The 26623-nt window shown below is 49.4% G+C and overlaps 3 protein-coding genes across 7 annotated transcripts in view; 2 read left to right on the forward strand and 1 right to left on the reverse strand.

The window, feature by feature from the left end:
* Positions 1-644: 644 nt before the first annotated feature.
* Positions 645-5489, reverse strand: TMEM220 (transmembrane protein 220). Its single transcript, XM_069953021.1, has 6 exons — positions 5337-5489; positions 4713-4742; positions 4279-4339; positions 4044-4170; positions 3515-3574; positions 645-1082 (listed from the first exon to the last, which is right to left on the reverse strand). Exons 1-6 carry the CDS (start codon positions 5430-5432, stop codon positions 950-952), a joined length of 507 nt encoding a protein of 168 aa, XP_069809122.1. The 5' UTR covers positions 5433-5489; the 3' UTR covers positions 645-949.
* Positions 5490-5850: 361 nt separating this feature from the next.
* On the forward strand, positions 5851-10153 carry ADPRM (ADP-ribose/CDP-alcohol diphosphatase, manganese dependent). 3 transcript variants are annotated; one of them, XM_069953020.1, is made up of 4 exons: positions 5851-5938; positions 7555-8145; positions 9433-9549; positions 9693-10153. In XM_069953020.1, exons 1-4 carry the CDS (start codon positions 5893-5895, stop codon positions 9986-9988), a joined length of 1050 nt encoding a protein of 349 aa, XP_069809121.1. In that variant the 5' UTR covers positions 5851-5892; the 3' UTR covers positions 9989-10153. The 3 variants fall into 3 exon arrangements, with proteins under 3 accessions (XP_069809121.1, XP_069809119.1, XP_069809120.1); XM_069953018.1 differs by lacking the exon at positions 5851-5938 and adding an exon at positions 5945-6128; XM_069953019.1 differs by lacking the exon at positions 5851-5938 and adding an exon at positions 5945-6119.
* Positions 10154-13583: 3430 nt separating this feature from the next.
* MAP2K4 (mitogen-activated protein kinase kinase 4) overlaps positions 13584-26623 on the forward strand; it is a 28311-nt gene continuing 15271 nt past the window's right edge. Inside the window, exons 1-2 of one of the 3 annotated variants that reach the window (XM_069953014.1) lie at positions 14984-15159; positions 21952-21984. In XM_069953014.1, the coding sequence (XP_069809115.1) occupies positions 15054-15159; positions 21952-21984 (139 nt within the window). In that variant the 5' untranslated portion in view covers positions 14984-15053. Of the gene's footprint in view, positions 13615-14983; positions 15160-21951; positions 21985-26623 lie in introns of those variants that run through there. The other 2 variants (XM_069953016.1, XM_069953015.1) reach the window with 2 other exon arrangements.

The following is a 26623-nucleotide window of genomic DNA, read 5'->3' on the forward strand; positions in this document are numbered from 1 at the left end:
AATCCAGATCACCATCTATATCAATGTCCACATATATGCAAACCTGAATAGATTTAGCTTGGAAATTGACATTGTTGTGGAGACTGTGAGGGTGAGAACAGAGATTTCAAAGGAAAAAGAAAGAGATCCAGCATGGAGCATCTCCATCCAACGAGAGGTCACTCAGCAGCCATGTAAACATGACTTCATCTTTGGATAGAAACACCAATATACAACAGTGATGACTTATACACAGATGCGGCAGAACCAATGAGAATGGCCAAAGTCTAAATGTTGGTGTGCAAGCAATAAGTGTTGGAGACCACAGTGTGGACCCCCAGGCAAGGACAGTGGGTGTATGTAGGTGATCTTAAAGAATGACTACAATGACTGAGAGGACAGGATGATCCACCATGGTCTCCACCATACTTTCTCTCAATTAAGGTCCACCTCAGATGGTGTGTGGTGGAGCTGGCAGCATGGACGCCTCCTCGCTCCCACACCACTTCCCGCACATTTTATTTCCAGCTCCTGGATCAGATCAGAGACTGACAGTGACGGCCTATCCCCATGCCTGGACACCTCGACAAAGCTCAAGTGATCTTCACCCCCGCTCTAGAATTGGGGAAAATTCAGCAAAAATTAGAAATTAAACATCTACTAAATCTGGTTTGGAATGTTTTAATGGAACCTACAATGAGGTCACACTCCACCACATGGTCCCAAAGAAGTGCTGCATGGTGGCAGCCTGATCTACAAGCTCCTCGGTCCGGTCCGACACATAATAACCCACCTGGTCTCTCAGTGATTGGTCGCCTGACAAACATTTGGGGCAGAAGGGACAAATCAGTTCTCGCTTTGAATGGACATCAATAGGATCCTCTCACACCACACCCGCAACACTGTCCCCAACCCCATAGACTTCATGACACATATCAGTGGATGCATCAAATTTGCGACACTGCTGCTCTCATATGACCGTCTTGCAGTGTTGTGGCCAAGATGTCCTCATCTCCTTGTTGATGTAGATGTAGATCCAAGTCAAGAAAGGGAAAACTGAGATGGACGTCGCTACCAATAATCTGAACCCACCGACCGAAGCTCTGTAATAACCAGTAAAGATTGTTATAACTGTGATATATAGGAAGCAGTATTAGGCTATGTTCACACTACGTAAGTCTCCGGACGTAGTGTGTTCCGTGAATAAGCGGTCGGAGATTTACGTAGTTTGCGTACAATGGAAAGTATACGATGTACGGCTGCACAGTTCACACTACGTACGAACTTACGCCGGGATCGTACGCGGCGCCGTAAAAAATGAACCAGACCATTGTTCCAAATGCCGTAACTTACGCCCGTAGCGTTACATGCGGTCCCGTACGTAGTGGTGATTTCTTCATTTTTGCAGCTTTTTGTGCCGATCCAAAAGGTTCTGTCGGGTGTCCGGGGCTAGCCGAAGATTTCCAAGTAAAAGACCGCTGTCAGATCGCTACGTAGGGCGCTCGGGAAGCATAAGTAGACTACGGGCGTAAGTTTGCGGTCCGTACGTAGCCGGCCGCAAGTAGCGTAAATCTCCGGCCGGAGTTTACCGCGTATATGTCCGGCCGCGAAAATATGCGGCCGGACATATACGCAGTGTGAACATAGCCTTATAGTAGTTATATTCCTGTATATAGGAGCAGTATTATAGTAGTTATATTCTTGTATATAGGGCCAGTATTATAGTAGTTATATTCTTGTATATAGAAGCAGTATTATAGTAGTTATATTCTTATATATAGGAGCAGTATTATAGTAGTTATATTCCTGTATATAGAAGCAGTATTATAGTAGTTATATTCTTGTATATAGGAGCAGTATTATAGTAGTTATATTCTTGTATATAGGAGCAGTATTATAGTAGATATATTCCTGTATATAGGAGCAGTATTATAGTAGTTATATTCCAGTATATAGGAGCAGTATTATAGTAGTTATATTCTTGTATATTGGAGGCAGTATTACAGTAGTTATATTCTTGTATATAGGAGCAGTATTATAGTAGTTATATTCTTGTATATAGGAGCAGTATTATAGGAGTTATATTCTTGTATATTGGAGGCAGTATTACAGTAGTTATATTCTTGTATATAGGAGCAGTATTATAGTAGTTATATTCCTGTATATAGGTGCAGTATTATAGTAGTTATATTCCTGTATATAGGGAGCAGTATTATAGTAGTTATATTCTTGTATATAGGAGCAGTATTATAGTAGTTATATTCTTGTATATAGGAGCAGTATTATAGTAGTTATATTCTTGTATATAGGAGCAGTATTATAGTAGATATATTCCTGTATATAGGAGCAGTATTCTGTTTGCTGCAGCTATGGTGAGTGTAATACCTTATCCAGACTTGTGCTGCTTGGGGGCGACCTTCTCCGCCGGCAGTGCTGGCCGGGTTCTGGTGTGGTGTTTTTGGGTCTGGTCCTGTGGCATGGGGGTCGCAGGGCCGTCCCATGGCCCCCGTTCCCTGACTGTGCACGCCTGCGGGGTTGGTGGCCACTGACTGGCACGGTGTGGACTTAGTGTAGGGACCCATGTGTATCAGATACCGGCACGAGGTACATGGGGCAGTATGGCTTGATCAATTCATACACAAAATTCTGATGTGTTTTTTATTTAGCCTAGGGGCACTAGTATCAGCCATAGGTGTGAGGTGCAGCACTCTGCTTCTTCCCTGAACCGCATTATAGTAGTTATATTCTTGTATATGGGGCAGTATTATAGTAGTTATATTCTTGTATATAGGGACAGTATTATAGTAGTTATATTCTTGTATATAGGGACAGTATTATAGTAGTTATATTCTTGTATATAGGGGGCAGTATTATAGTAGTTACATTCTTGTATATAGGAGCACTATTATAGTAGTTATATTCTTGTATATAGTGTGCAGTATTATAGTAGTTATAAGGTAAGAGCTGGGTGGCTGGCACTACGACTGTCCACGATTAGTTAGCGATTCAATGGGCTACTGTCTGGGTAAAATGTCCGGCTAGTGGAGGTGCTCAACGTCAAAGAATACAGTCCAACATGGAAAAGGTAGAACAATAGAGGCGGTCACTCACCACAGAAGATGACGAAAAATCCTTTATTCATCTGGGAATGAACATAGCAGGGAAGGGGGAAGGTGGAGGAGCGGATGCAATAAGACAAATGTTTTCACGCTATACGCGCTTCGTCAGGTCTAACCTGACCTGACGAAGCGCGTATAGCGTGAAAACGTTTGTCTGATTGCATCCGCTCCTCCACCTTCCCCCTTACCTGCTATGTTCATTCCCGGATGAATAAAGGATTTTTCGGCATCTTCTGTGGTGAGTGACCGCCTCTATTGTTCTACCTTTTCCATTATAGTAGTTATATTTTTGTATATAGGAGCAGTATTATAGTAGTTATATTCTTGTATATAGGGAGCAGTATTATAGTAGTTATATTCTTGTATATAGGAGGCAGTATTATAGAAGGTATATTCTCGTATACACATGGTATTACCTTCCGGTGTCTTTACAGAGATAGATCCACAATGTGATGATAAGTAACCCAGACAGCTCCCTAGAAGACAATATCCTTGTATTACTACATCACACTATTCTCCTGAATATATTTCTGCTGCCAGTTATCCTCATTGTTATATTTTCTTTATACTTTCTTTCTCCCTACTCCTCTATGTGTGGGTTCACACTACGGAATTCTCGCAGATAAACTCAGCGGAATTCCGTTGGCTGTCCGCGCCCACGGCCGCACGCCTTTCCGTCGGCTCCATAGACTCCATTCTATGGGCCGGCGTATTCCGCTATCCGACGAAAGAAGTGACATGTCACTTCTTTCGGCGGAAAGCAGAATAAGCCGTCCCATAGAATGGTGTCTATGGAGCCAGCGGAAAGGCGCGCGGCCAGCCGACGGAATTCCGCGGAGTTTATCTGCGAGAATTCCGTAGTGTGAACCCACCCTATATGTGTCAGTCTTCACTGCAGATCTATTATTCTATTCATACATCATAACCTGTAGTCCTCGCTCTTACCTTCCCTCCTCTGCGTGTAACATGCTTCTTATATTACCGGAAAGCAACAGCGCCCCCAGGAGATAAGAGGCCCCCAGCAGACAGACGGCGCAGTGAAGCCCGGACAGTGTCCTCCAGATCACATGACCTGCACAATGAACAATGGGTGTTGTTCCATTATGCCCCTTTATATTTTAGCAACTATGGAACGATATGGGAGTGAGCGGTGACCCCCTGATCCCGGTTACTATCTCACCTGTTATGTCTGGATTTATACCGAGGAGGAAAATCAGGACGGCTGGGATCACGTAGATCACCTGGAGATGACAGGAAACACAATGAAGTGTTATGGTCGCCTTTACAGACACTACAGGGGTTGTTACTCAGCTTCCTTGGAGTCCTGAATGGCAGATTTGTCTAAATATATATACACACACAGTAGGCCAAGGCTGTGGCCTACACATATCTGCCCTGGTGGCGTCTGACTAAAATAAACGGCTGCTCTCCACCAAAAACAGCGCCACCCCTGACCGGTGGTTGTGTCTGGTATCACCAATTTCTTTACAAACAAGGGACTAAATTTAGAGGATTTCCCCAACAAACATTATAGATGTGGCCCCTTTAGGAGAATAATATATATATTACATTTATTAATATACTTATATATTCACGTTACTGGGAGATACTCACTATCCAAAGCTCAGCATCCGGATCATTGATCTGCAGGAAAAACAGAGCAGAGAAAGGTTAGAGGAAGCCACAAGATGGCGCTCAGTACCATGTATAACGCCAGAGGTCTAATGAGACGAGAGTCTGTAATAGAATAGGATCATTACTGCATAAATCCTCTGTGCTGCTGTGACCTCCCCTATAAGATCAGCACACTCCTCTCCTGACATCCTCTGTGCTGCTGGGACCCTGCTCCTCCTCTATGTAACTCTCACCCTGTGACCTCCCCTATTAAGATCAGCACCCTCCTCTCCTGACACCCTCTGTGCTGCTGTGACCTCCCCTATAAGATCAGCACCCTCCTCTCCTGACACCCTCTGTGCTGCTGTGACCTCCCCTATAAGATCAGCACCCTCCTCACCTGACACCCTCTGTGCTGCTGTGACCTCCCCTATAAGATCAGCACCCTCCTCTCCTGACACCCTCTGTGCTGCTGTGACCTCCCCTATAATATCAGCACACTCCTCTCCTGACATCCTCTGTGCTGCTCTGTCCTCCATACAACTCTGTCTGTGACTTTTTCTTCTTAAATCCTCTGTGCTGCTGTGTACACCGTCTCAGCAGCACACACAGGGTTAAACTCACTTGCACATAAGCAGCCAGAGCAAAGAAGCAAGCCATGATGAGATTGCAGCCCCTCCATAGTGTCAGCCGGTATTGGGGACCCCCTACTCCTGCCATGTCCTACTAGCTCCTCCTGGAGTTCTCTTCCTTCCCTGTAACCCCGCCCACATCTTCACAGGCTCCGCCCACAAGCATTAACCCCCTCACTGCTAGCTTACATGACGATAACTTCTCACAGCTGAGGGTCTGTTACAGTGGATGGAGTGTAGACAATGCTCTGTAAGCTAAATACGTGAGGGCCGGGCATAATGTATCATCAGGCTGCTTCACCCCTGTCATAGAGTCCTAGAAAATAGCTGTAATTCAGGGATGAGGAACCTGCGGCTCTCCAGCGTTTGCAAAACTACAACTCCCATCATGCCTGGACAGCCTTCGGCTGTCCAGGCATGATGGGAATTGTAGTTTTGCAATCGCTGGAGCGCTGGTTGATAAGGGTTTTCAACGTAAACAGGGGGCGGGGCCACGAGGGGGCGGGACTTCCCTGAGCGATCACATCCAGTGCCTGCAATGCAGCCGTATGAGGCGACGGCAGCGCCGCCGGGTGACGTCACACACCATGCCGGGTAAGAGGCCCCCCTGCCATTAACCCCTGCAGTGCTGGGCCCCTCAGGATAGCCCCGCCTTCCTCTGCCCTGGCCCGTGCTTCTATGAGGGTCTGGTGGTCACATGGGTCAAGGCCAGGATGTTTGTACCTCAGAGACTACAGGAAGGAGAGAGAGCTGCCATGTCCTGCCAGAGAGCCAGGTAACTCAGGTATCATGGCATTCTGGGTGAGGGGGTAACATGGTGGCGGTGATACTAATGCCCCAAGGGGAGTGTAACCCGCCCAGGAACAACAGAGAGGGCCAACATGGGTGACTGCGGGCACGATACTGGCATATGCTCACTGTCGTAGCGGACCCTCTAAGTGACCCCCTTTAAGTGACCCTCTCCCCTTTAAGTGACGTACTTCCCCTTTAAGTGACTCTCTCCCCCTTTAAGTGACGTACTTCCCCTTTAAGTGACCCTCTCCCCCTTTAAGTGACGTACTTCCCCTTTAAGTGACCTACTCCCCCATTAAGTGACCCTCTTCCCCTTTAAGTGACCCTCTCCCCCATTACGTGACCTTCTCCCCCTTTAAGTGACGTACTCCCCCATTAAGTGACGTACTCCCCCTTTAAGTGACGTTCTCCCCCTTTAATTGACGTACTCCCCCATTAAGTGACGTTCTCCCCCATTAAGTGACGTTCTCCCCCATTAAGTGACGTACTCCCCCATTAAGTGACGTTCTCCCCCATTAAGTGACGTTCTCCCCCATTAAGTGACGTTCTCCCCCATTAAGTGACGTTCTCCCCCATTAAGTGACGTTCTCCCCCTTTAAGTGACCTTCTCCCCCATTAAGTGACCTTCTCCCCCATTAAGTGACCTTTCCCCCCTCTAACTGACCCCATCTGCATGTCAGTCTCCACTGCCGCTACCACATTCTATTCATGAACCAGGAAGCTCAGGATGAGCAGCGTTAAAGAGAAATTCAAGTAAAAAAAGATTTTTTTCAAATCAATAAGTTTCAGGAAGTTTTATAGCTTTGTAATTTACTTTACTTAAAAAAAATCTCCAGTCTTCCAGTGCTTATCAGCTGCTGTATGTCCTGCAGGAAGTAATGTATTCTATCCAGTCTGACTCAGATCTCTACATGTCAGGAACTGCCCAGAGCAGCAGCAAATCCCCATAGAAAACCTCTCCTGCTCTGGACAGTTCCTGACATGGACAGAGGTGGCAGCAGAGAGCACTGTGTCAGACTGGAAAGAATACACCACTTTCTGCAGGACATACAGCAGCTGATAAGTACTGGAAAACTGGAGATTTTTAAATAGAAGTAAATTACAGATTGATATAACTTTCTGACACCAGTTGATTTGAAAGAATTTTTTTTTTCCTGCTGGAGTCTCCCTTTAAGGGTCTTGGTCACATGTAGTAGATTAGATGAGGATTTCAGTGTAAATCAAAATAATACGAGGGGCAACAGTCTCCTTTCTGCCTTAGCTAGAAGCTCCCCTGGAGTAATTAGGATCAGGTCTAGCCCAGTGTCTCCCCCTAGTGGTCTCATCTTCCCCTGACATGATTGTTTCTCCCAGGAGGCACGGCCGGCTCTGTGGTTACAGTCATTTGTTGTGTTAGTTGACCCCTCTCTGTATTGCAGAGGTGGAGCCCCCCGCGGGTGAGGACATGGCGGACCCCTTGTTTACTTTTGGCGTCATCGCTGACATCCAGTACGCCGACATGGAGGACGGTTACAACTTCACCAAGACCCGGATGAGATACTACAGGAACAGCCTGTCCCTGCTGCAGGGCGCCATGCAGGGGTGGGCATCAGAGCGCCTCGCCCCCCACTTCATCCTCCAGCTGGGTGACATCATAGACGGATACAACGCCACCTACAGGTCATCCGAGGCCTCGCTGCACAAGCTGCTGACCGAGCTGGAGAGACTGAAGACCCCCGTCCACCACGTCTGGGGGAACCACGAGTTCTATAACTTCAGCAGGAAGCAGCTGGTGGAGTCCAGACTGAACAGCTCCCGCCTGCCGGGGACCACCCCTCCTGAAGATGGCGCCGACCCCCTGGACTCCTTCTACGCTTATCACTTCAGTCCTTTCCCCAGATTCCGGCTGCTTTTGGTCGACTCTTACGACTTGAGCATCATCGGGAGAGATCCGTCCAGCGACAAGTACGTGAGGTCCTCCAAGATGCTGAGAGAGAAGAATCCCAACGAGGACAAGAACAGTCCGCAAGGTATCCGATTGGGGGTGGGTGTCATGTGACTTATTACTACCTGTCTGTGGTGGAGGCGTCACCGTCATCCCTGGTGCAAGTATAGTGGATGGAGCTGCGAGCCAGATTATAGAGTGCACATTGTGTAAACGTTCACCGTGCAGGGGGAAAACGTCATCTCTCCTGCTGTGATCTGATTTACAAGGTGACTGAATGAATAATACATGGACTCCGCCCTGACATTCTCCAGTGAAACAACATCTGGGTGTGTCAGGTCCCGCCATATTTTTGTGTACAGCAGCAGCTTCCTCAGTGGAGAATTCTATCATCACCTCTTCAGTGTATGTCTAGTTGTGGGATCTTCTGTTGGTCTTTTGCTTTCCCCCCTTTATCCTTTTTCAGGATCACCGGTTGCACTCTTTTGGTGATCTTTATAGATGCTCACTCCCAATTTGAGGGGGGGGGGGCACCCCAGTTCGGGATTTCTTCTATTAGATAAATTGATGTTCTTCCTGTTCTGTAGCTAACATCTCAGCTCTTGGGGCAGGCATCAAAAGGGTTCTTTTACTTTTTCTCCCTGCATTGTGGATGTCTACTCATTATACTCAGTAACACACATGAACAGGACAATGCTGTGCATCACCTATCACAGTTACACTGTCTATAACAATCAGACCACATTGTATCAGTAATAAGGGTTGATTTACTTTTTCTCCCTGCTTTGTGGATGTTTACTCATTATACTCAGTAACTTACATAAACAGTTACAATGTGGTCTGATTGTTATAGACAGTGTAGCTACGGTAGGTGATGCACAGCCTTGCCCTGTTCATGTGTGTTACTGAGTATAGCAGGGAGAAAAAGTAAGTGAACCCTTATTACTGATACAAGGTGGTCTGATTTGTTATAGACAGTGTATCAGTAATTAAGGTTCACTTACTTTTTCTCCCTGCTTTGTGCATGTTTACTCATTATATTCAGTAGCACGCATGAACAGGAAAAGGCTGTGCATCACCTTACATAGTTATACTGTCTATAACAATCAGACCACATTGTATCAGTAATAAGGGTTCACTTACTTTTTCTCCCTGCATTGTGGATGTTTACTCATTATACTCAGTAACACACACATGAACAGGACAATGCTGTTCATCACCTACCATAGTTACACTGTCTATAACAGACCACCTTGTGTGAGTAATAAGGGTTCACTTACTTTTTCTCCCTGCTCTGTGGACGTTTACTCAGTAAGATATGTGAGGACTGTGGGTGTCATTAGGGTTATTTTTTTTCTTTTTTATGCTGTAGGTCTTACTGAACCCCAGTTCGTCCAGTTTAATGGAGGGATCAGCGCAGATCAGCTCAGCTGGATTAATGACGTTCTCGAGGCTTCGGATAACAACAATGAAAAAGTGATAGTAGCAGGTAGATCGCCATTACCTAGCTGTATACCGAGCTGATGTTCGTGATGTCTGGTGCCTCCAGAGGGCGCTGTGTTATATCATAATGCTGCCATCTAGTGGTTTGTTGTATGTCTTCACACTGGTGTAATGTGTTGTTCTTTACAGGTCACCTCCCTGTCCACCCCAACGCCACCGATCCCATATGTCTGACCTGGAACTTTGCGGAGGTCCTGGCTATCCTGCAGTCCCATCCCTGCGTGGTGGCATACTTCTCTGGGCACGATCATGATGGCGGCTACTGCCAGGACCACTGCGGAATCCACCACTTAACCATCAATGGAATCATAGAAACTCCTCCCGAGAGCCAGGCCTATGGCACCGTGTATATATACGAGGACAGGATGGTCCTGAGAGGCCGCGGCCTCCTCCCTGACAGAACGCTGCTCTACAGGGCCACCTAGTGGTGGATGGGGGAAGTTACTGACAATACGGAGGATAAACATGAAATATCAGCGCTCCATCCATCATGTAATATATGTCCACAAATCCTATACGGAACCCTGTGTAATATATACTGTCAGATAGCGGATCTATTTTACACATCAAATATATAGCTGCTTATTTTAGCATCGGTATAACGTGTCATTCTTCTCCAAGAGAGGCAGTATTATAGTAGTTATATATTCTTGTATATAGGGGGCAGTATTATAGTAGTTATATACCTGTATATAGGAGCAATATTATAGTAGTTATATACCTGTATAAAAGAGCAGTATTATAGTAGTTATATTCCTGTATATAGGAGCAGTATTATAGTAGGTATATTCTTGTATATAAGAGGCAGTATTATAGTAGTTATATTCTTGTATATATAGGGGCAGTATTATAGTAGTTATATTCCTGTATATAGGGGGCAGTATTATAGTAGTTATATTCTTGTATATAGGGGGCAGTATTATAGTAGTTATATATTCTTGTATATATGGGGCAGTATTATAGTAGTTATATATTCTTGTATATAGGGGGCAGTATTATAGTAGTTATATTCTTGTATATAGGAGCAGTATTATAGTAGTTATATTCTTGTATATAGGAGCAGTTTTATAGTAGTTATATTCTTGTATATATAGGGGCAGTATTATAGTAGTTATATTCCTGTATATAGGAGCAGTATTATAGTAGTTATATTCTTGTATATAGGAGCAGTATTATAGTAGTTATCCAGTCCAAAAAAGAAGAAAGAGCTAGCACTCACCATTTGCTGAAAAACATTATCCAGTTTATTCGGGGTTCAGTACAGCATGGATCACGGGGAGGGAGGTGGAAGCAGTAGTTATATTCTTGTATATAGGAGCAGTATTATAGTAGTTATATTCCTGTATATAGGGAGCAGTATTATAGTAGTTATACACGAACTGGAGAGAATGGAACGGCTGCACATCCCATCTATGGCTGATACTAATGCCGCTAGGCCTATATTAAAAATCAACACCAGAGTGTCTGTATATGAATTGATCAAGCCATATTGCCCCGTGTACCACCGCGCAGGTCCTCTGGTCCACACGGGTCCCTACGCTAACTCCACACCGTGTCGGTCAGCGACCGCCAACCCCGCAAAGCGTGCACATGCAGGGAAGGGAGGCCATGGAACGGCCCTGCAACCCCAATGTCACAGGACCAGACCCAAAAAGCCCCACCAAAACCCAGCCAGCACCACCGGCGGGGAAGGCTGCCCCCAAACGACAGTTATATTCTTGTATATAAGAGCAGTATTATAGTAGTTATATTCCTGTATATTGGAGCAGTATTATAGTAGTTATATTCCTGTATATTGGAGCAGTATTATAGTGGAGGTATTCTTGTGCTTGTACTTTACCAGTAGAGAGAAGACATTGATCCTATAGGGAGTACAGTATGTTTGCTCCTTTGTATTGTGGATATAATATACTGTTTCTCTGATCTCTTCCACATATACTGGATGTGAATCTCGTTCCTCGCTGACAGTCTCCATGGCTGCACTGTAACTAAGGACGACCATTTATCCTTCATATTGGAGGCAGAGAGATTCTGAGGTCATATCTATGTATTTCTGGAAAATATTTCTCTCCAAAAAATAATTCAATCAATATGTAAAATAACATGTTTACTCCATCTTAAAAGTTCAGGGAGACCCCATAACCTCCATTTGTGTATGTCAGAGTTTTCTTGTTCACTATCCACACACAGGGGCCTCTCCATTACACCTCCTGTCTCTGCCCACACCATCTCCACACACAGGCAGACCCTCCATTACTCCTCCTGTCTCTGCCCACACCATCTCCACACACAGGCAGACCCTCCATTACTCCTCCTGTCTCTGCCCGCACCATCTCCACACACAGGCAGACCCTCCATTACTCCTCCTGTCTCTGCCCGCACCATCTCCACACACAGGCAGACCCTCCATTACTCCTCCTGTCTCTGCCCGCACCATCTCCACACACAGGCAGACCCTCCATTACTCCTCCTGTCTCTGCCCGCACCATCTCCACACACAGGCGGCCCCTCCATTACACCTCCTGTCTCTGCCCGCACCATCTCCACACACAGGCAGACCCTCCATTACACCTCCTGTCTCTGCCCGCACCATCTCCACACACAGGCAGACCCTCCATTACACGTCCTGTCTCTGCCCGCACCATCTCCACACACAGGCAGACCCTCCATTACATCTCCTGTCTCTGCCCGCACCATCTCCACACACAAGCAGACCCTCCATTACACGTCCTGTCTCTGCCCACACCATCTCCACACACAGGCAGACCCTCCATTACACCTCCTGTCTCTGCCCACACCATCTCCCCACACAGGCAGACCCTCCATTACTCCTCTTGTCTCTGCCCGCACCATCTCCACACACAGGCAGACCCTCCATTACACCTCTTGTCTCTGCCCGCACCATCTCCACACACAGACAGACCCTCCATTACTCCTCTTGTCTCTGCCCGCACCATCTCCACACACAGGCAGACCCTCCATTACTCCTCCTGTCTCTGCCCGCACCATCTCCACACACAGGCAGACCCTCCATTACTCCTCTTGTCTCTGCCCGCACCATCTCCAGACACAGGCAGACCCTCCATTACACCTCCTGTCTCTGCCCGCACCATCTCCAGACACAGGCAGACCCTCCATTACACCTCCTGTCTCTGCCCACACCATCTCCAGACACAGGCAGACCCTCCATTACACCTCCTGTCTCTGCCCACACCATCTCCACACACAGGCAGACCCTCCATTACACCTCCTGTCTCTGCCCGCACCATCTCCAGACACAGGCAGACCCTCCATTACACCTCGGGTCTCTGCCCGCACCATCTCCAGACACAGGCAGACCCTCCATTACACCTCGGGTCTCTGCCCGCACCATCTCCAGACACAGGCAGACCCTCCATTACACCTCGGGTCTCTGCCTGCACCTTTTCCAGGCACTTAGGAATTTGGTTCTATAGCACCTGTTACATGTCCGGCTATTTAAAGCAACCACAATCGCCTTTATATTCACTAAACAAGATACCTGGACTGCCATGGACACACTGCCCCCTGCTGGTGTGATGATGTGAGTATACACTGCCCCCTGCTGGTGTGATGATGTGGGGAGGACACACTGCCCCCTGCTGGTGTGATGATGTAGGGAGGACACACTGCCCCCTGCTAGTGTGATGATGTGGGGAGGACACACTGCCCCCTGCTGGTGTGATGATGTAGGGAGGACACACTGCCCCCTGCTGGTGTGATGATGTGGGGAGGACACACTGCCCCCTGCTGGTGTGATGATGTGGGGAGGACACACTGCCCCCTGCTGGTGTGATGATGTGGGGAGGACACACTGCCCCCTGCTGGTGTGATGATGTGGGGAGGACACACTGCCCCCTGCTGGTGTGATGATGTGGGGAGGACACACTGCCCCCTGCTGGTGTGATGATGTAGGGAGGACACACTGTCCCCTGCTGGTGTGATGATGGGAGGACACACTGTCCCCTGCTGGTATGATGATGTGGAGAGGACACACTTCCCCCTGCTGGTGTGATGATGACATAGGACGGTGGTATGTACAGGACATGTGTTGTCTCTCATGACTTCCAGCTGCAGGATAATGTTTCCTATACACACCAGGAATGTTTCCTCTAGATTGTAAAACCGGTCACCAGATTTATTACCAATCCAGCATTAATGGGGAGCAGCGTCCTAGCCGACAGTGTGCAGGATCTACAGGCCGAGCGGTAACATCTGTGCTCACTGTGCTGCAGGAACCGCCATCCTCCATATCCAACTGTATCGCATCCTGTATCCAACTGTATCTCATCCTGTATCCAAATGTATCTCATCTCTGTATCCAACTGTATCTCATCCTGTATCCAACTGTATCTCATCCTGTATGCTCCATATCCAGCTATATCTCATCCCATATCCTCCATATCCAACTGTATCTCATCCCATATCCTCCATATCCAACTGTATCTCATCCTGTATGCTCCATATCCAACTGTATCTCATCCTGTATGCTCCATATCCAACTGTATCTCATCCTGTATCCTCCATATCCAACAGTGTTTCATTTTGTAGCCAAACAAGACCTGCCCAGTCATATCTAGTCTTGTATCCAACAGGGTCCTAGCGCCTCATCCCACATTTATCACCATGAAATCCCTTGTACTGTGTGACTTTGTGTGACAGGCGGTGACACCAAATATTAGCCTGCAGTTTACTTTCCTACCAGCAGATGTCAGGAGATTCTCATAGTAATCTTAGTGGCTTCAGAATGAAAATACACAATATTCTCATTTGTTTTCACTCCTCTCCTGACATCCTCTGTGCTGCTGTGACCCTGCTCCTTCCTCTATGTAACTCTCCCCCTGTGACCTCCCCTATAAGATCAGCACACTCCTCTCCTGACATCCTCTGTGCTGCTTGGACCTTGCTCCTACACTGACTCACACTCTGTGACCTCCCCTATAAGATAAGGCCAGTTCATGGCTAACAGCTGTACATAAGAGGTTCCGCAGCAGCTCTGCCTGTATATGACTGTCAGCTGTACATAAGAGGTTCTGCAGCAGCTCTGCCTGTATATGACTGACAGCTGTACATAAGAGGTTCTGCAGTAGCTTGGGCCTGTGTATGACTGACAGCTGGACATGAGAGGTTCTGCAGTAGCTCTGCCTGTATATGACTGTCAGCTGGACATGAGAGGTTCTGCAGTAGCTTGGGCCTGTGTATGACTGAAATTTCTGCAGCAGCTGTGGCCTGTAGGTGACTGACCGCTGTATATGAGAGGTTCTGCAGCAGCTCTGGCCTGTATATGACTGACAGCTCGGTTTACGGTCTCGGCTCCTCCCTCTCTCCCGGAGGGGGCGGGGTTTCGGGCGGGGAGCGCTTGCGTCACGCTGGGGGCGGTCCCGTGGCGTCAGAGTGAGGGATTCTGGGAGGGGGCCGGCTCAGTGGGGGTTGCTGCATTGCAGCCTTCATTTGGAATCTAATATATTAACAATGGCGACTTCCAATCCGAGCAACAGCGGAGGCGGCGGCGGTGCGGGCCCCGGGCTCCCCGGACAGCTCCAGCAGCAGCAGCACAGCACGGTCAGCAGCATGCAGGGTAAGAGCCCCCGCCGTGTGCCCCGGAGACCCCGTGTACCCTCTGCGGAGGAGAAGACTGAGACCCCTGACCGGGGTACCCGGCTCCTGCACCCTGATCCTGCAGCTGCGGCCCCCCATACCCCCTGCCACCCCCTCCTCCTGCATCTCCTGCCCCCCAGACCTGTGCCCCCTCCTGCCCCATCACCTGTAATCCCTGCCCCCTCCTCCTGCATCTCCTGCCCCCAGACCTGTGCCCTCCCCTGCCCCATCACCTGTACCCCTGCCCCCTCCTGCCCCCCAGACCTGTGCCCTCCCCTGCCCCATCACCTGTACCCCTGCCCCATCACCTGTACCCCTGCCCCCTCCTGCCCCATCACCTGTACCCCCCTAACCCCTCCTCCTGCATCTACTTCCCCCAGACCTGTGCCCCCTCCTGCCCCATCACCTGTACTCCTGCCCCATCACCTGTACCTCCTGCCCCCTCCCCTGCCCCATCACCTGTACCCCCTGCCCCATCACCTGTACCCCTGCCCCATCACCTGTACCCCCTGCCCCATCACCTGTACCCCTGCCCCATCACCTGCCCCCTCCTGCCCCATCACCTGTACCCCCTGCCCCATCACCTGCCCCCTCCTGCCCCATCACCTGTACCCCCTGCCCCATCACCTGCCCCCTCCTGCCCCATCACCTGTACCCCTGCCCCATCACCTGTACCCCCTGCCCTCCTATGCCCCATCACCTGTACCCCTGCCCCATCACCTGTACCCCTGCCCCCTCCTGCCCCATCACCTGTACTCCTGCCCCATCACCTGTACCCCTGCCCCCTCCTCCTGCCCCATCACCTGTACCCCTGCCCCATCACCTGTACCCCTGCCCCTACCTCTGCCCCCTCCTACCCCCTTCTCTGCCCCCAGACCTGTGCCCTCTCCTGCCCCATCACCTGTACCCCTGCCCCATCACCTGTACCCCTGCCCCATCACCTGTACCCCTGCCCCCTCCTGCCCCATCACCTGTACTCCTGCCCCATCACCTGTACCCCTGCCCCCTCCTCCTGCCCCATCACCTGTACCCCTGCCCCATCACCTGTACCCCTGCCCCTACCTCTGCCCCCTCCTACCCCCTTCTCTGCCCCCAGACCTGTGCCCTCTCCTGCCCCATCACCTGTACCCCTGCCCCATCACCTGTACCCCTGCCCCATCACCTGTACCCCTGCCCCCTCCTGCCCCATCACCTGTACTCCTGCCCCATCACCTGTACCCCTGCCCCCTCCTGCCCCATCACCTGTACCCCTGCCCCATCACCTGTACCCCTGCCCCATCACCTGTACCCCTGCCCCCTCCTGCCCCATCACCTGTACCCCTGCCCCATCACCTGTACCCCTGCCCCCTCCTGCCCCATCACCTGTACCCCTGCCCCATCACCTGTACCCCTGCCCCCTCCTGCCCCATCACCTGTACTCCTGCCCCATCACCTGTACCCCGGCCCCATCACCTGTACCCCGGCCCCATCACCTGTACCCTGGCCCCATCACCTGTACCCCGGCCCCATCACCTGTACCCCGGCCCCATCACCTGTACCCCGGCCCCATCACCTGTACCCCCTGCCCCATCACCTGTACCCCCTGCCCCATCACCTGTACCCCTGCCCCATCACCTGTACCCCTGCCCCATCACCTGTACCCCCTGCCCCCTCCGGCCCCATCACCTGTACCCCCTGCCCCATCACCTGTACCCCTGCCCCATCACCTGTACCCCTGCCCCATCACCTGTACCCCTGCCCCTACCTCTGCCCCCTCCTACCCCCTTCTCTGCCCCCAGACCTGTGCCCTCTCCTGCCCCATCACCTGTACCCCTGCCCCCTCCTGCCCCATCACCTGTACCCCTGCCCCCTCCTCCTGCCCCCCAGACCTGTGCCCTCCTGCCCCCTCCTCCTGCATCTCCTGCCCCCCAGACCTCTGCCCCCCTGCCCCATCACCTGTACCCCTGCCTCCTCCTGCCCCATCACCTGTACCCCTGCCCCATCACCTGTACCCCTGCCCCCTCCTACCCCATCACCAGCCACCCCGGTGTCACCCATCTTCTATTATACTGCAGGGGGGGCAGGCTGGTCTCTGTGACCCCCAGATGACACTAGTGACCAGGCTGTATCTCTGTTATCCCCTATGACAGTGATAGTCTACTCATCACACTATTCTGGGTGTACAGGCTGGTCACTAGTGTCATCTGGGGGGTCACAGGGGTAAAGCGCGATCAGGGCTCTATTCTAGGGGGCACGGCGTGGTCCCTATTGTCCGTACTCCTCCTCCCAGTACCTCACCTGTACAGTGAACCCACCGGCCCTCCAGCAATTCTGTTAATGCTTATATTACACTGGTTTATAACCCAGTCTCTGTATAAATCATCATACCGTCCTGTAGTGCCAGTGTCCTCATTATACTATCATACAGTGCTAGCCTCTTTATACTGTCATATAGTGCCAGCCTGCGTCCTCATGCCTCATTATACTGTCCTGTAGTGCCAGTCCGTGCATTGATGCCTCATTATACCATCATATAGTGCCAGCCTGGGTCCTCATTGTACCATCATATAGTGCCAGCCTGGGTCCTCATTATACCATCATATAGTGCCAGCCTGGGTCCTCATTATACCGTCATATAGTTCCAGCCTGGGTCCTCATTATACCATCATATAGTGCTAGCCTGGGTCCTCATAATAACGTCATATAGTGCCAGCCTGGGGCCTCATTATACCGTCATATAGTGCCAGCCTGGGTCCTTATGCCTCATTATACTGTCCTGTAGTGCCAGTCTGTGCATTGATGCCACATTATACCATCATATAGTGCCAGCCTGGGGCCTCATTACAGGGCTCCAGACTAAAAAATTTACCTGGGAGCCATTGGCTCCTAACCTGAAAAATTTAGGCGCCAAATAGAATATTTGCTCGCCAACATTTTAAACCATGTAAAATTAATGTTATGTTACATGGGACTTACTGTGTGCAGAGGCCGCGGCAGCCTCCTCCTCCTTTAGATTCTCTCTTTTCTTAGTTTGAAAATGTTCAACATGGAAACTTGCAACCTGACAACCATATACAGTCTGACTCAGTACTTCAGCTTCACTTGGTTAGCCTTTTAATGAGGCTTACTTTTCTGAACTTGAACTTAAAGGGAACCTGTTGACCCCCGTGCCAGGGTGACAGGCTCCCAACCCCCCGTTAGAACCCCCTATACTCACCTCATCGCGCCGGGTCCCGCTTCTGAAGATGGTCGGGTCACGGAGATCTCAGCCGCTGCAGCCCGGCGTGCGCTGAGAGATGAGTCCAACGCTCATAGAGAATGACGGGAGAGTCCAGCGCTCCGTCATTCTCTATGAGCGTTGGACTCATCTCTCAGTGTGCGCGCCGGGCTGCAGCGGCTGAGATCTCCGTGACCTGACCACCTCCAGAAGTGGGACCCGGTGCGATGAGGTGAGTATAGGGGGTTCTAACGGGGGGTTGGGAGCCTGTCACCCCGTCACCGGGGGTGACAGGTTCCCTTTAAAAGCTTGCAACAGTCTATACATACTGAGCTAGACTTATGACTGCAGCCATAGTGACCCCCCACAAGATGAGTATATAGATAGATATATCTCTCACCTAGTGACTAATGCAAGTGACCCCCTACAATACAGACACCTGAGGGGCCCTGATAATAATAATTGTGCATATATCTATCTCCCAGTGTCTGCAGCCAGTTTGCCCTACACTTATAGATGGCCCCCTCCTTTTATAGAGGCCCCCTCCTCCCCCCCATTATAGATGCCCCCTCTCCCCCCCCATTATAGATGCCCCCTCTCCCCCCCCCATTATAGATGCCCCCTCTCCCCCCCCCATTATAGATGCCCCCTCTCCCCCCCCATTATAGATGCCCCCTCTCCCCCCCCATTATAGATGCCCCCTCTCCCCCCCCCCATTATAGATGCCCCCTCTCCCCCCCCCCATTATAGATGCCCCCTCTCCCCCCCCCATTATAGATGCCCCCTCTCCCCCCCCCATTATAGATGCCCCCTCTCCCCCCCATTATAGATGCCCCCTCTCCCCCCCCCATTATAGATACCCCCTCCCCTTATAGATGCCCCCCCTCCCCCCATTATAGATGCCCCCTCCTCCCCCCCATTATAGATGCCCCCTCTCCCCCCCCCATTATAGATGCCCCCTCTCCCCCCCCCATTATAGATGCCCCCTCTCCCCCCCCCCATTATAGATGCCCCCTCTCCCCCCCCCATTATAGATGCCCCCTCTCCCCCCCCCCATTATAGATGCCCCCTCTCCCCCCCCATTATAGATGCCCCCTCTCCCCCCCCCATTATAGATACCCCCTCCCCTTATAGATGCCCCCTCCTCCCCCCCATTATAGATGCCCCCTCCTCCCCCCCATTATAGATGCCCCCTCCTCCCCCCCATTATAGATGCCCCCTCCTCCCCCCCATTATAGATGCCCCCTCTTCTCCCCCCCTTATAGATACCCCCTCCCCTTATAGATGACCCCCTCTACCCCCATTTCAGATGCCCCCTCCTCCTACCCATTATAGATGCCCCCTCTTCTCCCCCCCCCTTATAGATACCCCCTCCCCTTATAGATAGCCCCCTCTCCCCCCCTTGAACATGGCCCCTCTTCTCCCCCCATTATAGATGCCCCCCTTCTCTTCCCCCCATTATAGATGCCCCCCCTTCTCTTCCCCCATTATAGATGCCCCCCCCCCCCCCCTTTCCTCTATGCTAAGCAGTATTTAAAAAAAATAAACACACAAACTCACCTGACAACCCGCTCCCCCGGCGATCCTCTTCTTCTTCGGACGCTGTCCCCGGCTGATGCGCGGCTGCCGGGGGTGTCCCGTCCTATCCCCGGCAGCGCGGCGCGTCAGTGAGCTCCCTGTACGCCGGGGCTGGGACTTCTGACACAGGAAGCGTCTCTGACGCGCGCTTCCTGTGCCGGAAGTCAGGGCCCCAGGCAGCTTACTGATGCGCCGCGCTGCCGGGGATAGGATGGGACACCCCCGGCAGCCGCGCATCAGCCGGGGACAGCGTCCGAAGAAGAAGAGGATCGCCGGGGGAGCGGGTTGTCAGGTGAGTTTGTGTGTTTATTTTTTTTAAATACTGCTTAGCATAGAGGAAAGGGGGGGGGCATCTATAATGGGGGGAAGAGAAGGGGGGGCATCTATAATGGGGGGAAGAGAAGGGGGGGCATCTATAATGGGGGGAAGAGAAGGGGGGGCATCTATAATGGGGGGAAGAGAAGGGGGGGCATCTATAATGGGGGGAAGAGAAGGGGGGGCATCTATAATGGGGACTTAAAGAGACAGCGCGCCGCCGCCGGGGCCAGTCGCAAATGGCGCCCAGATTAATAAATCTGGGCGCCATTTGCAAAATATTAGTCGCATTGGCGACCATTTTGGTCGCCATCTGGAGCCCTGCATTATACCGTCATATAGTGCCAGCCTGGGTCCTCATGATACCGTCATATAGTGCCAGCCTTGGTCCTCATTATACTGTCATATAGTGCCAGCCTGGGTCCTCATTATACCGTCATATAGTGCCAGCCTGGGTCCTTATGCCTCATTATACTGTCCTGTAGTGCCAGTCTGTGCATTGATGCCACATTATACCGCCATACTGCCAGCCTGTGTCATTATGCCTTATTATACTAGCATATAGTGCCAACCTGGGTCCTGATGCATTGTTCTACCAACACACATTGCCAACCTGCCCTGCTGTGTCATATTGTTCCAGTTATACTGTCATATAGTGCCAAACAGTATCCTGATGCTTCCTTATACTGTCATATAGTGCCAACCTGTGTTCTGGAGCCTCATTATACTGACATAGTGCCAGCCACGTCCTGATGCTTCATTATACTACCATAAGGTGCCAGCTACGCCCAGTGTTTCGTCATATGGTTCCATCCCACATCCTGATGCCTCATTATACCGTCATACAGTGCCAGCCCTCCTCCTCCCATGGGATATCCTGGCTGTTGATGCTCTCCCGGTCCCTCACCCTTCACTGCTGAGTTGGGGGCTGCACCACCTTGAGGATGGTGACGGGACGTGGTGGGTGACTGGGCGACCACTCTCTACTCCGTCATGTCTACAACGTCTGATTATGGTTCCTGCTTCTATCCCCCAAGTAGAGTAGGATGAGTTATGGGACGTGGGATCTGTTGTCTGCATTGACCCCCAATCCTCGCTCCCTATTTGGGTCATGACCACCTGGTGCCCCTGAGGGTTACAATGAATGAGGCTCCGCCCCCTAGGATTGTGATTGAACTAAGAGAGTCCTTCCTAAGGACCGTGATCTGCTGATCTTCCCTCAGAGATTGGGATGAGCTGTGGTGAGTGGTGGCACTGTCTCGCCTCAGTCTTGTCTAGTCTGACTTTATCACTTCTCACCACTATAGAATTTCCCCTCTGGGTGTTTTTTTTTTTTTTCCAGGTGCGGAGACTCATGGGTGATACAGTAAATCACTGTCAGTAACACAGTATCTGTAGACCGGCAGCACAATAATTTACAGTGTCAGCTTTACGAATAGTATTTTTTTATTTTTTAAATGTAGCTCCACCCTCCTGACTTTAGGAATTTTTTTTTTTTAATTTGATAGCAAATGTGAGTATAACAGACCGTCCTATAGGGGGCGCTGCGGCCACCATTGTAGCTTCAGTCTTCATTCCGATACTGTAGAATGTTTTTTGTTTTTTTCCCCCCCTTTGGTCGTCTCTTTGGTGTCTGTGATGTTTCTGCAGATAATGAACAAGAATTTGTGTTTTCTACTTTAGGCCTTCAGATAAACTTCTGTGACAGTGCTCAAAGTAAGCCGTGATTTATCTCTCTCTGGCCTTGTGGTTCCTGTCACCTCCATCTTGGTATTGGGAATGTATCCACTGTCGCTCCCACTAACTGCTCCTTAAAGTGAACCTGTCTGCCTACACTAGGGGTACACCTGGGACCCCTGATACTTATTATAATAATGCCCCCACCGAAAAAAGTGACCTAGCAAATTGTAAGTAGGGATGAGCAAATTTACAGTAATAGGCAAGCGAGGTGCTTCATTAGCTCGGCAATCCGCTTTTTAGTCTGCTGCCTTTTAATTCATTGCCGCTCCTCCCCAGGCGCCAGGAAAAGCTGAATCCAGTCCTGGGAAACTTCTTCCAGTTTCCCGGGACTGGATCCAGCTTTTCCAGAAACCTGGAGAGGAGTCAGCAGGCTGATAAGCAGATTGCCGAGCTAATGAAGCACCTCGCTTGCCTATTACTGTAAATTTGCTGATCTCTAATTGTAAGTATTTAGGATTTATTTTTATTTATACAGTTATTTTTATATTTTATAATTTCCTTTTTTTTTTTTTTTTTTTTTTTTTTTTTTTTTTTTTTTTAGATTTATATAGTTTATAACATTATTTTGCTATATACTTTTAGTTTTTATCTCTTTACATGTATATAAATAAATTAGAAAATGTAAATATAATTATATACATTTTTATAGATTCTACATTTTGTGTAGAATATATTTGTGTTATTACATAATTACAAGATTTTTGCAAATTTTTGTTTTATATTTTTATATATCATTTTTTAAATTTTGTATTTGTGATTTTTTTTTTTTTTTTTTTTGTTTACAATTTAGAAACTATAAATGTTAATGTAATCCTAGTTTAGCATACTAATCCTGGTACAACATTATGATCAAAAGTAAAATAAAAAAAATAATTCCAGACGGTGATGGGTTCACTTTAAGGAGGGGTTCACCATAAAAAAAATCAGCAAAAAAAAAAAAAAAAAGTATGTTAAACTGGTCCCATTGTGCCCACTGGTGCTGTCTGATCTCTCGGGAAGGCGGTTCTGCATCTCCATGATATGAGTGGAACATCTATCAGATAATTTGGGGGAATGGGTTGAGATGTAGTAGATAAAGCCAATGCACTTTGCACTGTTGAACTACACCTATCAGCATGCCCAGATTCAACAGCTGTCAGGCATTGGGAGGTTTCCGGGGTAAAGGGACCACGTTTTGCATACTGATATTTTTATGGTGAAATCTGACCTTTTTTTTTTTATTATTTGCCAAAGCAGCAATCCATTAATCTGGTGGTGGGTCTCTGTATTGTGCACAATGTGATAGAATATTATATATATATATTGGACACAGCCTTTTATTCCAAGGCTTTTATTTTCTGCTATGTAGATCTATATTGAAGACATGAAAACTGTTTTAGATTGTAGGTTCCTTCTCTGGCTTTGCACCCTCTTGGCATTCTCTCGCTCCTCTTCATTGGGTAGTGAAGGACTCTGCACAGGTGCTGAACACTTTACAGCTGGTTTTCCTTCACTACGTGGTTGGGGTTTAATTTGGATGATTGTGCCAACCATGGCATAGGATCCAATCACCCTCCTTCTTGGTCACATGACCCTTATATATCCTGAAGGCGTGTTGGGGGGGTTGGAATGTCGCCGTCCCAATAAGTGCAATCCATACGGAAAGGCATGTGGCTACAGATCGCCGTGTGTCGCCATCACACCACCTCTTTTTGGGATTGACTGACCTTCATGTCCTAAAGTATTGGTGGACCGTTGACCGTCACTTCTCTCTAGGATTTTGCCATAATATGGGTTAGAGCAGCGACTATATCCTGTTGTGGTTGGGAACCCATCCAGGTGACGACATCTTAAAACAGATCGAGAGAATACCAAGAGTGTGCAAAGCTGTCATCAGGGCAGAGGAGAGAACCCCTGAAGAAGCTGCCCCGCTGGGTTTCCATCTGTCCTTTATAGTTGTCTACAAAAAACAATAAAAACCACAGAATGAAAAGTTGTCCAAACCTATGAGCGGCCGTTATGTACCTGCTGGCCTCGGCTTGTATAGTCCCGTATACACAGGTCACAAGCCGTATTGACCGGCGGTGAGATTGCTGAGCTCAGCTTTGGGTGTGACTGGAGTGTAAGACCGTCAGCCGGTCCTCGGTCGCTGACTACCTCTCTTCTTGCCTGAGAGAACCTCTGTTGTGCGGATTGCTGCTTTAAGCTTATTTTTATATATAATTTTTTCATTCTCATTGTGATCACGGTGTCATGGGGAGCAGTGGGGATGGTACTGGGGCTGTTGGTATTATTGTGATATAATGTATTATATATGTGATTATGGTCTCTGGCTCTGCTCAGTTTGGTCCAGTCCTGATCTGGTGACGTCTTCTCTGCTGGGAGTCGATCACCTTCTCTCCCTTCCTCGTCCTAGGCCATCACAGTCCTGGTGCCACCTCCAGCTCCCATCTTTGAACCCCCCCCCCCGCCTGCCCAATATAATGGTGTAAACCATTGTGCTCCTCCTCCTCCTTACTGGTGACCTCTCTGTGCGCACAATTCACCAACACGTAGGAAAGAAATGATCTTTTGGCATGTGTGCACTACAGGGCGACATCTGTTGCTGAGGCATTGAAGACATGTGTCCTGGTGGTCCAGGGCAGTGAGATGGTTAGTGTCAGGATCCCTGGTGGTCCAAGGCAGTGAGATACTTAGTGTCAGGATCCCTGGTGGTCCAGGGCAGTGAGATGGTTAGTGTCAGGATCCCTGGTGGTCCAAGGCAGTGAGATACTTAGTGTCAGGATCCCTGGTGGTCCAAGGCAGTGAGATGGTTAGTGTCAGGATCCCTGGTGGTCCAAGGCAGTGAGATGGTTAGTGTCTGGATCCCTGGTGGTCCAAGGCAGTGAGATGGTTAGTGTCTGGATCCCTGGTGGGCTAGAGCAGTGAGATGGTTAGTGGCGGGAAAGGTAAGTACTCCAGCTTTTATTTTAACGTAAGATGGTGTGGAATGAAGTGTTAAAGGGGTAATCCAGCGCTACAAAAACATGGCCACTTTTCCCCCTACTGTTGTCTCCACTTCATGTGCGGTTTGCAATTAAGCTCCATTTACTTAGATGGAACTGAGTTTCAAAACCCCACCCAAACTGGAGAGAACAGTAGGGGGGAAGTGGCTATGTTTTTGTAGCGCTGGATAACCCCTTTAATTTCCCTAGAAGACTCCTTTAATATTGGCAGTCAGGGGGCAGTGAAGGTGTTAATATCAGTGTTCCTGGTGGTCTCTGGCAGTAATGGTTAGTGCCTGTATCCTTAGTGATCTGGGGCAGTGAATGGGCTAATGTTTATATCCCTGGTGGTCTATGGTAGTGAAGGTGTTAATACCAGTATCCCTGGTGGTCTATGGTAGGGAAGGTGTTAATGCCAGTATCCCTGGTGGTCTATGGTAGGGAAGGTGTTAATGCCAGTATCCCTGGTGGTCTCTGGAGGTAAAATGGTTAGCGTCAGCATCCTTACTCGTCTGGGGCAGTTAAGGGGCTAATGTCAGCATCCCTGGTGGTCTGTGGTAGTGAAGGTGTTATCAGCATCCAGGGTGGTCTGGAGCAGGGTCCCCTCTCCATATCTGGGGTCTTGGCTGATATTAGAGATGGGGGCAAAGAGGAAATAGTGAGGACTCGGTAGCTTTAATGATTAAGCTGTATGGGGGGCTTATCATGTGACCACTGCGGGTCTGGAGGTCGAAGCCCCAACAATCAGCTGATCAGTCATAGGGGTGAGGGGTAATCCTTGGTGGTTTGTGGTTGTCTACACCACCAGTTCCTTTGCTGTGACCTCCAGATGCCCTTGATGACGGCGCCTCCTGCGAGCCTGGGGATCGCCTCCTGGTCACATAACTGGGACTTCTTATTTTGCGTGTGTGGTTTTGTTATTTTTTTTTTAATTTGTAATTTCCCCCCTTTTCATACTGCTCTCGTACTACAGCTGTGCGGCAAGCGGCCCCTAAGGTCGGAGGACGGTGCCTGGTCTGCTGTACTGTATGGGGCCTGTGTGAGGCGCTCCGTGCCCCCGGCCTAGCTTCATCCTTTTATGTGTGCGGAATATTTTCTCTTTCTCTCCTTGTATAGTGTTTGCACACTCAGCAGTTCTGGGGCCGAAAATAGTAACGCAGACCTGTTCAGCCGCATAGTTGTGTCGCCTACCTCGTTCTCGGGCGTAGAGAGTAAATGTTCCCATCAGTGGGGCGGCTTCATGGGTTAATCTTCAGGGATTGGTCGGCCTTGCATTGTAGTGTATTTAGGGGGTCACAGTTACTAGGGGAGACCAGCGGGGGGCAGTATTGGAGAGGGCTAGTGATCACAGTTAATATTGGGTAGAATGAAATACACACACATACATAATATATATATATATATATATATATATATATATATATATATATATATATATATATATATATATATATACTGTGATCACTAGCCCACTCCAATACTGCCCCCCCTCTGGTCTCCACCAGTAACTGTGACCCCTCCAATACTGACCCCCTCCAATACTGCCCCTGTGGCATCCATAAGTAACACTGATCCCCCTCCAATACTGCCCCTGTGGCATCCATAAGTAACACTGATCCCCTTCCTCAAATACTGCCCCCTGTGGTCTCCAC

The sequence above is a fragment of the Dendropsophus ebraccatus genome, chromosome 14 (assembly GCF_027789765.1).
Source record: "Dendropsophus ebraccatus isolate aDenEbr1 chromosome 14, aDenEbr1.pat, whole genome shotgun sequence".
Classification (NCBI taxonomy): domain Eukaryota; kingdom Metazoa; phylum Chordata; class Amphibia; order Anura; family Hylidae; genus Dendropsophus; species Dendropsophus ebraccatus.

Coding starts and splice junctions, on each gene's coding strand:
- TMEM220 (XM_069953021.1), bottom strand. CDS start 5,432: ATGGCAGGAGTAGGGGGTCCCCAATACCGGCTGACACTATGGAGGGGC. Junction 4,743..5,336: donor CTCTGGCTGCTTATGTGCAA/GTGAGTTTAACC, acceptor TTTTTCCTGCAG/ATCAATGATCCGGATGCTGA. Junction 1,083..3,514: donor CTCTGTAAAGACACCGGAAG/GTAATACCATGT, acceptor TGGTTATTACAG/AGCTTCGGTCGGTGGGTTCA.
- ADPRM (XM_069953018.1), top strand. CDS start 6,023: ATGAGGGTCTGGTGGTCACATGGGTCAAGGCCAGGATGTTTGTACCTC. Junction 6,129..7,554: donor CAGAGAGCCAGGTAACTCAG/GTATCATGGCAT, acceptor TCTGTATTGCAG/AGGTGGAGCCCCCCGCGGGT. Junction 8,146..9,432: donor GGACAAGAACAGTCCGCAAG/GTATCCGATTGG, acceptor TTTATGCTGTAG/GTCTTACTGAACCCCAGTTC.